Source organism: Cicer arietinum, chromosome 3 (assembly GCF_000331145.2).
Source record: "Cicer arietinum cultivar CDC Frontier isolate Library 1 chromosome 3, Cicar.CDCFrontier_v2.0, whole genome shotgun sequence".
NCBI lineage: Eukaryota > Viridiplantae > Streptophyta > Magnoliopsida > Fabales > Fabaceae > Cicer > Cicer arietinum.
The window spans coordinates 40,157,754-40,169,414 of NC_021162.2; the positions used below are offsets into that span (position 1 = coordinate 40,157,754).

Genomic DNA, 11,661 nt, shown 5'->3' on the forward strand with positions numbered 1-11,661 from the left:
CACATGTGAACAAGGCATATGTTTAGCTTGATATTTTCCACAATCGCACCACTTGTTAGGAAGATTTATACTGAAATGACCAATTGGTCGCTTTTCTTTTGGAACTACTGAAATGACCAATTATTAAAAGTTATATAATAATATTAAATTAATTATTTTAATTATTTATAACAATATTTTGTATTTTTTAATGTTATAATTATTTTTTAAATATTTAATAATAATAAATATAATATATCCAATATAATATACCTAATAATAAATAACAAAATTCAACAATCAAAGAATATATAATATTAAAATAAATTATTGAATATATTAAATAATAAAAGTATTTTTATTTTATTAATCGAATTTTCTTTTTATTATTATTATTAAAATTATTATTATTATTATTATTATTTTTATTATTATACCCATTATTATTATTATAAAAAAAAAAATTACGTAGTAGGAGGTCGCATCCCCAGGATGCGACCATGTACTGAAGAAAAAAAACAGGCCTTTTAGGAAGTCGCAGGCCCAGGATGCGACCTGCTACAGAAAAAAAAAGGCCTTTCAGAAAGTCGCAGACCCAGGATGCGACCTGCTACTGAAAAAAAAAAGGCCTTTCAGGAAGTCGCAGACCCAGGATGCGACCTGCTATTGATGCCAAAAAGTAGGGCATTCTGATATTTTTTTTTAAAACTAGGGCAGATTGGGATTTAAAAAAAAAAGAAATTTTTAAATAAAAAACCCTAGTTAATATGATGAATGACAACTATAAAATTAATAAAAATATTTCAACTCTTATTCATGGTATTTATGAGGTAAGTAATAAGGATTGTCAAATAAAAAAGAGAACAAGGTTGACTATAAACTTATTTAATTGTATAATATGGAAACTTCTCCGAGAGAACTTCAAATGTTTACTTTTCATACAAAAATAAAAATAAAAATACAAGTAACATTGAATAGCTACTGAGCATTTAGAATGAAACATAAAATGAAACTAGTTAGCTTTTAGAATGAAACATAAAATGAAAGAGTTCAATTCTTACAATCTCTAAACGATAGTGTAACATAACAGTGCGCAAGTCACAACTTCTCACGATTTGGGAACACACGATTTGGAACCCTAGCGGCGCGCCGTAACTTCTCATTCCGGCCACCGTCACGGTCATTTTCGGACCTCTGTTACTGTCGTCTTCTTCCATGGTAAGCTTCAATGTCTCGATTTTCAGACCTTTGTCACTGTTAAAGTCGCCTCCGAGCCTCTATATCACTGGAATTGTTGTTTTATCTTCGATTATGAATCAAACTTTCATGTAATTTCAGATAAAAGTCCTATGATTATGAAAAAACTATAGTTTTTCTATCTTCGATTATGAATCTGCTGTAAAGACTCGGTAGTTGTTCTTGTGATTGTGATTCTGAGACTGTTATATGCAAAAATGGTTTTCCTAATAGATGAATTGTGGTTTTATGCACTGTTTTATACCTATTTTGATTACTAAGGTGCTTTGTTGAGTTATTAGGCATTCGGTTGCTTTGTAGTGGTAATGGAAATTGTGTTGTGCTTCGCTTTTTCATTTGGAGTAGTGAGCATTTTTTAATGAGACTGTAATGTTTTAGCTTAATCTTTGCACTTCTTATTCTTGGATTAATGTATTTAATGATAGGAAAGCTAATTACTAATGGATATTGCTTTTGATTTTGAATTTGTGGTAGTTTAGTGATGAGGAGTTTAGTGGTGTTTAGCTTAAACTCATACTCCTTCTCTCAAAGTTAGTGGGAGTAAGAGTTTAGATAATTAGTTTTCTTGTACAGTTATACTAAAGTACTCCTTTTGTTTTCTTAATCACATAAATAGTTTTATATTAACTACAGTCTATAGATAACTTAATATTCATTGTGTCTCTGGTTTAATGACTTAGCTATTCTCACATGTTCAACTTTCTCAAATTTGAACTCATACATAAGTACATAATGCTGCTATTTTGATGATGTCTTGAAAATATGAGAAGTAGTGTGTCACATTTAGCTTAGTCTTTCAACCTTTGCTTTTAATTCTACATAATTTTTAGCCTGTGTCACCTTTTCAAAGCTTGCTAGTTGCTACTGTCTTGAACTAGATTATGCATTAGTGGCATTAGCATTTAGCTTTTATAATTAATTAATTAAATTGATTTCAACTGAAAATTTTGAACCCTGAGGAGATTCCATAAGGTTAGGTTGGAGCTGATGATGTTATTGAGTCAACTGGTGTTTTCACTGACAAGGATAAACTTGTATTTTGTCATGTGAAAACTCATAAACTTGTATGGAGTAGTTGTTGCCACATGATATGCTATGCTTTATTAAACTTTTAATTGTTGAAATTTTTTTGAAAAAATGGGCCTATGGGCCCATTAAGCCCACATGATTTTGTGGGCTTTTTGGTTTTGGGGGCTTTATTTAGTGAGTTGTTTAAGCCATGAGGTTTTTTGTCCCCTCCAACATGTGGGCTGGAGCCAATAGATAAGGAGCTTGGCAAATTGACACTTTCATCAAGTTCTCTCGTGTGTCTCTATTCTGATCTTTTGATACAATTCTCACAACCACATCGATTTTGACCTCTCATAGCCATGGTCATTTTCCTCTTTTTCTTCCCTTCGTAACATGTTCTTGTATCTTAAACAATTAATCAATTTAACCACAATTTTTTACTATTATTTTTTAATCACAGAAAGCTAAGATTTCCAGTTCTCTTGTAATTTGGTTGCAGGCTACACTTGCTGATACTTTTCTTGCTGACCTTGACGAACTCTCTGATAACGAAGCTGAAATCCCTGTGAGTGTAGTTTTTATTTTACTACTGTTTTCTTTTAAATTTTTAATTTTGGTGGAAACTGTTTTTGTGATAAAATTGATGAGTGATTTGGTTTGTTTTGATATTAGGCAGATAATAATGTCGATGCTGCAGATATGGACGAAGATGTTGATGGTGATCTGGCTGACCTAGAAAACCTCAACTATGATGACTTGGATAGTGTTTCTAAGTTGCAGCAAACCCAAAGATACATTGATATTGTACAGGTTAGTTAATAATCATTTTGTTTTTAGTGGTTTTAAATTGGGTTTGCTGTTGCTTTTGCAGCAGCAAATGTTGCGAATATTACTTTAATTGTAGTTGCTGACCACAATTTAAAACTAAACTTTTTGTTATTGTTGTTGTATGAATTTCTTAATTGTGGTAGAATCTAGAATAAATTCAACCAAGGGTATGCTTATAAGTTATGAAACACTGACATAGACACTCGAACACCAATAATAATCATTTAACAAAATAAATTTAATTAAATGTGTCGGTGTCGGACACGTGACACACCTTAAATCTTAAGTGTGGCTGTTACATAACTTGGGAATCTGTTGGCGTCGAAATGGAGAAGCAAGCCAAAAAACGATTTGTTGCTTTGGAGCAGATAAGGTTTGAGTGCTTCTAGAATTTGAAAACAAACACACATTGAGCTTTGCATTGGTTGCAACAAAAGCTTTTAACATCTCTCATCGTTTCATGTTGTGATATTGTTTTTCTGTTTCTGTTTTTTTTTTCTTCTCCCATGACTGTCAGTTTATCATTATTTCTCTGTTTTTATTTTTAAATGTATAGCGGGTTCTATTTTATTTAGATATGTGTTGAATCTAGGTAGTTATCCCAGGTAGCAGCGTGTCACGGCCAACCCCGAAAACTGGGATAGCGGTTGCAGAATAGCTGGATTACCCCTATTTTTTGGACAAATTACATGAATAAACATGCAAAATTAAACAATGTCTCAAACTCATAAACATTCATAAATAGTAATAAGAAACCCCAAGTCTTAATCAAAACATACATTTAAATACCAAATATCATCATCTTCTTTAGCATAGAGTAATAAAATAACAAAATATTATAACTAAAATGCATGTTATAGGAATCAAATATCAATATCATCTTCAACATAGTCTTCTTCCTCCTCCTCTTCCCATCAACTTCATATATTCTTCGTTTTCCTCCTCCTCCCCATCATCTTTAACATAAATAGGTTCAATTTCTTCAACATTTTCTTCTACCACCACTTCTTGTGCTATTGGCCTATATGCACTTGAAGTTGCTTTTTTTTTTGCTGCCCGCCAGCTCATTAGCCCCACTTGCATTGGCAACATCAGTCCACATTAGATTATCATCAGTATAAACTAATCTTCAACAGGGTTCACCATCTTCCCCCAAGTCTCCCACTTCAAACTCATTGGTATAATCATCATCATCATTCAAGACAATTGGATCAATCACATCATGACAATCGTAACGCTCTTTCAGAACCCTGATTATACTTAACAAAAACCAAAACCTCTTATGCTCAAGTCTACTTCTCTTCTTGGAATGAATCTATGTATTATAATTTAAAATGTTAGCTTACTAAATTAATATGAATCTACATTGTAGAATACTCTATAATTTAATAACAAGTATTAACTTACATGCTCAAAAGTACTCCAATTTCGCTCACATCCTGAAGAACTGCATGTCAAACTTAACACTTTAATGGCCAATACTTACAAAAGTGAAGTTTGTGCTCCATAAGTCTTTCACCACACAACTGCAATGAAACAATCATTTTCATTATTTTTATACACAAGTTGTCCAATAGCTCAAATATCTTAATATCAGTCTTCGTGTAGGTAGAAACATCAATACTCTTCACAAACATTGTTCCCGATGGAGAATTCACCAAGAAATTTATCAATCAAAGTTATGTTCTTTCTGTCTGTCCAACCATCTGACATAATTGAGTATCTGAATTTTGCGCATTGCTCTTGATGACCATTCAACAAACTCTTTGTATATTCCACCTCATTTTCAAGGAGTGGAACCCTTAACTCATGATAGATTGGAGGTTTCAAATGAAGACCGTACTTTTCAACCGCTTCCAACATCAACTTGAAGCTTTTTGATCTTGGAACATTAAAAGCAATTCAATTTGTATAAAAAAAAGAGCAATGTATTGTACCGTTCTTGCTCTTGCTTCTTTGTCACAAGCATCATTTATGCTTGTTTGCGAACATTAAATCCAAGGGACCTTTAGTCTTCTTGATAGCTGGTAAAGGGGCCTCAACTGCCCTTTTTTCCACTTTGAATTCTCCTTATTTCAGCTACATATCATTAACATCATCAATTTGCACTTCCACCTTATTTAAGATGCCATCTTTTAGCACTTGTTTCTCATCGTAATCTGCCTGCAACAATAACTTACAATCTGGTGGCATTTTTCTGCAGCTTTTTACATCTCCCTTTATTCCTAACTCATGTTGTCTTGCCCTAGTATTTCCTCCAGTAGTTTCAAGTTTACAGAAATCACATGTCACCCTCTTCCTATTATTCTTGTCCTTTACATGGTTAAACTGCCATGCTAGGTCAACATTATCACCAGTTGCTTTAAACATTTCACAAGCAGCAGTATTATTACTTTGTGGGGTTGCAGATGGTGTTGCCGAGGCTGTTTGCAGAACAAGCGGAAAAAACTGAAAAAGAAAGGAAGTAGAAAAGAACAAAGAAAGAAGGAAGGAAGTAATAACAGAAAAACTAAAGAAAAAAGTAGAGAAAGAAGGAAGTAAGAAAATAAAAAAAATAAAAAACACAGAAATAAGTGAGGTAAGAAAGTAGAAAAAAAGAGGCAGGATGAAGGAAGAGAACCTGGGTGGTTATCGAAGCTGGACGGTGGCGCGGCTGGGTGGTGTTTGAAGCTGAATGGTGGCACGGCTAGGTGGTGTCAAATAAGCTCTCGCACCCAGCAAAGGAGAAGACAACAAAATCTGAATGAATGTTTTAAAATTGAATGGTAATCTTGGTTTTTCCTGCACAAACATTTCACGTTTTCGTGGATCTGAGAAAATGCCACCGCACCACCGTGGCCAGGCCCTGCACTGCACCGCTCCGGCACGATCTCGCCATGAACCGCTGCGATTGACTACCTAGTGTTGAATTGGGCCTGTAACTGAGGGCTAATGTATTTCTTTATGGCAGAAAGTGGAAGAAGCCCTTAAAAAGGGTTCAGATGTCACAATTCAGGGAGTAGATTTAGAAGATGATCCTGAATACCAATTAATTGTGGAATGCAATGCGTTGTCGGTTGATATTGAGAATGAAATTGTCATTATTCACAATTTTATTCGCGACAAGTATCGCTTGAAATTTCCAGAGCTTGAGTCACTAGTTCATCACCCAATCGATTATGCACGTGTTGTTAAAAAAATAGGAAATGAAATGGATCTGACTCTTGTTGATTTAGAAGGGCTTTTACCCTCAGCCATTATCATGGTTGTCTCAGTTACAGCATCGACTACGACAGGCAAGCCACTTCCAGAAGAAGTCCTTAGTAAGACAATTGAGGCATGTGATCGAGCCCTTACTCTTGATTCAGCGAAGAAGAATGTACTTGATTTTGTTGAGAGCAGAATGGGTTACATTGCACCTAATGTTTCTGCTATAGTTGGGAGTGCTGTTGCAGCTAAACTCATGGGAACAGCTGGTGGCCTATCTGCTCTTGCAAAGATGCCTGCTTGTAATGTTCAGCTTCTTGGAGCCAAGAAAAAAAATCTTGCTGGGTTCTCGACTGCAACGTCACAATTTCATGTAGGTTACCTAGAGCAAACAGAAATATTTCAAACTACTCCTCCTCCTTTAAGGATGCGAGCATGCCGACTCCTGGCTGCAAAGTCTACACTTGCGGCACGAGTAGACTCAATACGTGGGGACCCATCTGGGAAAACTGGAAGAACTCTCAAGGATGAGATCCACAAAAAAATTGAGAGGTGGCAAGAGCCCCCTCCTGCTAAGCAACCCAAACCACTTCCAGTGCCTGATTCTGAGCCTAAAAAGAAGAGAGGTGGTCGTAGGCTTAGGAAAATGAAGGAGAGGTTAGCATTGATTTTTGTAGTACTTCTTTTACTTGCCTGCAGGGTTGAAGGAATATTTCCTTTTTGCCTTTTTCCAATTCTTGATCTGTTGATTCTTATCTCAGGTATGCAATAACGGACATGAGGAAGTTAGCCAATAGGATGCAATTTGGAGTTCCCGAAGAGAGCTCTTTAGGTAAATTTACCAGATTCACTTGTCTTCATCTGACTTGCATTTGCAGTGCAATGCTTTGCATTTTTCATTTCTAACTTGATGCAGGCATTTATCTTTATTTTTATAGTGAAAATAAGGAATTAAGGATTAGATAGAAGGAGAAAAGAGGAGTATCAGTAATGCCACTTTGAAAAATTGTGATATTATAATTAGCAAACTCCATGTTAGTCATGACTATGCTGGATCATGTTAGTGTAATTCTGATCTGATTCCTATTAATTATTACTCCTATTATACTAATTATTTTAATAATCGACACATTAAGTACACCATATGCGTGAATATTAACACAGGTTAAAGAAAGCGCGAATCAGAATAATGGCTTGCAACATGCTGTAACAACGGATTTGGTACAAAGGTAGTAAAAGGGTAAAACTAGTACAAGCCTTATGCAGAATATTCTGCTACCACAAATTCAATTCCAAAAGTCCAGGTCACACTTATCTGTGACATGGATCAAAACCAAACCTCCCTTCTAACATAATAAGACTCCTAATACCTAACTTGATGATAAAGACATAGTATGAAATCATTTGGAAATGAATCTCATTTCTCCTTTATTCTTTTAATATGCTTAGGGTTTACTTTGTTAAAACACTGTGCTTTCAGTTTTTTAAATGTGTGTTCATTTTACCATAATGAGAGACTCTTAAAGTGAACCATTGTTATGGAGAGAAGATGAAATGCTAGTAATTAACAAGTTAAGATGCATTTCCGGAAATAATGAAAATAGTTTTTTGACATTTTCATTGTTTTTAGAAATGTAGACAATTGGGTTTACTTTAAAAGAGTCTCTTACCTCTTGGTTAGCTAGTAAATTTAACACAAATTTTAGAAAATGAATATAGAAAATGTTTTTACAAACTAAATGGAGCCGTAATATGCAGGATTTGTCTAATGTGCACAAGTAAGATAGTCTTGCACCATGCACAAGTTTATTTTCCACCATTTTAACAATAAGTGCCATCATATCTTATTTGATCCAATGATAGGAATTATTAATCCAAAGGCGGAAACAAGTTTGTGCATGGTGCAAGACTTACCTCACTTGTGAGCCGTAGAATTGGCCTAATATGCGATGATGTCATTTTCTCCTTAATTTCTTAGTAATTTTGTTATAGGGGATGGTCTGGGTGAGGGTTATGGAATGCTTGGTCAGGCTGGCAGTGGCAAGCTTCGTGTGTCAGTAGGTCAAAGCAAACTTGCTGCAAAAGTTGCTAAAAAGTGAGTCCTTTCTTGCTGCTTTTAGTTCTACATATCTTATTAAGTCCTGGTTAATTGATTGTTTTGCAAGATTCTGAATTATCATTCCTGTCTCATTTATCTAAATAACAAAATGATAATTGTCATGAACTGTTTTCATTTGTCAGATTTAAGGAAAGGAGTTATGGTAGCAGTGGTGCTACATCTGGTTTAACCTCAAGTCTTGCATTTACACCAGTGCAGGTTAGCTTTACTTATTACAGTTTTTGTAGATTTTCTCCTGATCTTTAGCTGCATTACTAGTGTTGGAGTTGTTGATTTTGTGTGAAAATGGTTATGGGAAACTATTAATGGAAGCATTGGGAAGCGAATTTAGAGACAGAAATCTGCAGGTTATTTGTTTCCCTACTGCTATTGTGTTAGTCTTATAAAAAGCTATGAAGTGCTCAAGCAGATATGGAGGTGACATTGATGTTTCATTAGTGCCTAAAGAAATACCTCGACATTGTGTATAACAAGTGCTATACTGTGCCTTTAAAATGATGGGCATGAAGCCCCATCGAGTAGAGTGTCACCATCTTTTCGGACAAATAACATATGTTTCTCAGTCCCTCAAATTATTGTATCAACTATCAATGGCACGATAAAGATCACCAAAAGGATGTGTTAGGATACTAGATTTGGGCTTTATCCCAATAGATAGGCTGCTGAATAGGGAATTGCTAGTTAATTAGTGACGCGCCCATGAGTACCACATGGTTCAGTTATGAGAGAGAGAGAGAGAATGGGTAGTAGAAATCCTTACAAACATTGTGATTGAGTTGGTTAGGAGAGAATATCTCTCTTGTTAGGAGTCTCATACTCTAAAGTTGCTTCCATCCACTAGGTCCTGTCCTTTCAAAAGACATTTCATGAAGACTCGTCATTCTTTGTGACTTCACACCATTTTGCTTACAAATCTCTTTTGTGTGACTTGCTTAGAACTCGAGTTTAAGGATGATTGAACAAGTCTACGCAATGACATGAATAAGAGGTTTAGATGTAAGAAATGAATGTAAGGATCTGAACTGCACTAAACATTATTCTCATAATTGCAGCACTCTACTACATAGATAATCTAAAATCACAACACAAACCCACATGTAAAGCTGGTGAACAATGTTGTATTGATTCTCTTCTATGCATTTTCATTTGACACTAATTGATAGAAAACCACCCTGATACCTCAGAAAATTGGGGATTAACCCATAAACTACAAGAACTGAAAATAAGAATTCGAAGATTGCTAGTTCTTCGAGGGGCTCAGCGATAGCTTCTCCCAAATCCCACTGATAGGACACCTAGACATATTCTTGAAACGTGGGGCCATGTGGGAGAGAGTGAATGGGCCATGTGGGATAGAGTGAATTAGTTAGTGAGGTGTCATATGAGGTCGCAATTCTGTTCGAGGGAGGGGATTATTTACAGATAGGCTGGTGTGTCGTGAAGTTTAGACTTGTGTAAGAAATTGGATAGGAGAATTATTCTCTGGCAGGAGCCATAGAGCTCTGGTTAGGAATCTTTGACTCTAGTTTGCTCGTTTAGGGGCCGTTTACTTTGTGAAAACATTCCTTGTTTTCATTTCGTAAAATGTGTGTTCACTTTACTTTGATGAGAGGTTCTTGTAGTAAACCATTGTCATGAAGGTATGATGAAATGTTAGTCAATGAAGATGCTTTTCTAAAAATAATGAAAACAGTTTTTTGACATTACCTGTTTATTAAAGAGTAAAATTAACACAAATTTTAAGAAATGAATACAGGAAATGTTTTTATAAAGTAAATGGCCCTTTAATGGCTATCCTCTCGTTGATAGCCTCCGAGCTCATCCTTACCATTCAATATATACAGATTTACCTTATTTGATTTCACGGGTTCTATCCCCTACTTATCAACTGAGTTCTTATTTACCCACGTCCTGCTATCTCCTCACATATACTCCCTTCTGCTTTCACAGAACTTCAGTATCCCTTTGTCCTCTCCTCTCCCTTGAGGCAGTAACTCAGGTAGGTAGTTTGTAAATTTCCCTGGTCTTCTGATTTACTGAACTGTAGTCTTAGGCTGTGATTTACATTCAGTGTATCTAACTGAATAGAATATATTCAGACTGGTGGTAAATTTGTTTATATGAGTTGCAGACTTGTGAGGCCATCAAAATAATTTGAAGAGGAAAAGAATATGAGAGGAGATTTCGGGTACTCTCGAATTACCATTGTGTTGTTCTTTCTCTGGATCACATTGATTCTAAGGGAATTTCTCAATAAAGATTATCACTCTCATCTCTTATCAGATTACAGAGCAAATGACCCTCATCATGAGGAAGTTTTACTAAAATTAGTATCTAGCTTTATAAAGAATCTCTCTCTCTCTCTCTCTCAAAGCATTTAATGATTAGACAAGGGTATTTTGGTATAATACACATCAATTAAGTGGTTTCCTAATCTACGTGCAAATACCTTGAACTAACAAATTTTGGGAATGGGAGGAGTATTAATGAATGTATATCAATAACTTATCTGATATATATATTTAGCATGGATGATGAATCATTTTATTTAGGCGTGGACTCAACTCTTTGAGCACTGTAACTTAATTAGTAGTGCTTTTTTAGTATAATTTTTTCGTTCTTGTTTAATTATTTATTTATCTATGTTCAGGGGATTGAGCTGACAAATCCACAGGCTCATGCACACCAACTTGGTAGTGGAACTCAAAGCACCTACTTCTCTGAAACAGGAACATTTTCGAAGATCAAGAGGACTTGAAGCTATGCATGAATCCAAATTCTTGTTCTTTCTCCTGAATTGCTGATGGTAAACGTACCAGTAAATTGTTGATGCTGGGCGATTGCTTGATAGGTCTGCGGTAGGTTTTTGTAGCAGAGCCATATATGCTGTTAATTAATTATGTGTTACTCTGATTTCCTCTCCAGAGTGTAGCCATATATCATATATGACTTTTTTCTGGGTAAGATTTATATATATTTTTAATTTACTTTTACCTTTAGAAAAAACATATAATATTCGTTGTAATATTGAAATGATGATCAATCTATACCAATTTCATGGGATAAGTTAACAACACAATGAAATTGGATTTGGTACTTAACAATTTGACTTGTTCTCCCTCAATATGTAAAAAAATTCAATTTTAGTACAGCAAATTAAACTCTAATGGTTTCTGACATCAGTTGATCATTTTAAACAAACTGAGCTCTTTAAATCAGTAAATCACAACACCTAAAATCACGATTCACTATTCTAGCAAAAAAAATTTGTGGAGCCCTCT

The 11,661-nt window shown here is 34.9% G+C and overlaps 1 protein-coding gene across 5 annotated transcripts; it reads left to right on the forward strand.

The window, feature by feature from the left end:
- Positions 1-928: 928 nt before the first annotated feature.
- Positions 929-11,373, forward strand: LOC101506264 (U4/U6 small nuclear ribonucleoprotein Prp31 homolog). 5 transcript variants are annotated; one of them, XR_001143447.3, is made up of 9 exons: positions 929-1,197; positions 2,747-2,812; positions 2,920-3,057; positions 6,026-6,918; positions 7,023-7,093; positions 7,200-7,320; positions 7,426-7,490; positions 8,254-8,356; positions 8,503-8,519. XR_001143447.3 is itself a non-coding variant. In XM_004491687.4 (8 exons), the coding sequence occupies exons 3-8, from the start codon at positions 2,947-2,949 to the stop codon at positions 11,136-11,138; spliced, it is 1,362 nt and encodes a 453-aa protein (XP_004491744.1). In that variant the 5' UTR covers positions 935-1,197; positions 2,747-2,812; positions 2,924-2,946; the 3' UTR covers positions 11,139-11,373. The 5 variants fall into 5 exon arrangements, 3 of the variants coding, with proteins under 3 accessions (XP_073222112.1, XP_004491744.1, XP_004491743.1); XR_012162295.1 differs by lacking the exon at positions 7,200-7,320; XM_004491687.4 differs by lacking the exons at positions 7,200-7,320; positions 7,426-7,490 and adding an exon at positions 11,031-11,373 and having other exon boundaries at positions 935-1,197; positions 2,924-3,057; positions 8,503-8,578.
- Positions 11,374-11,661: the final 288 nt, after the last annotated feature.

Excerpts from the sequence above, each read along its gene's own strand:
- LOC101506264 (XM_004491686.4), top strand. Across the intron at positions 7,094-8,253 it reads TCCCGAAGAGAGCTCTTTAG|GGGATGGTCTGGGTGAGGGT; the intron begins GTAAATTTACCA and ends ATTTTGTTATAG. Across the intron at positions 8,357-8,502 it reads GCTGCAAAAGTTGCTAAAAA|ATTTAAGGAAAGGAGTTATG; the intron begins GTGAGTCCTTTC and ends TTCATTTGTCAG.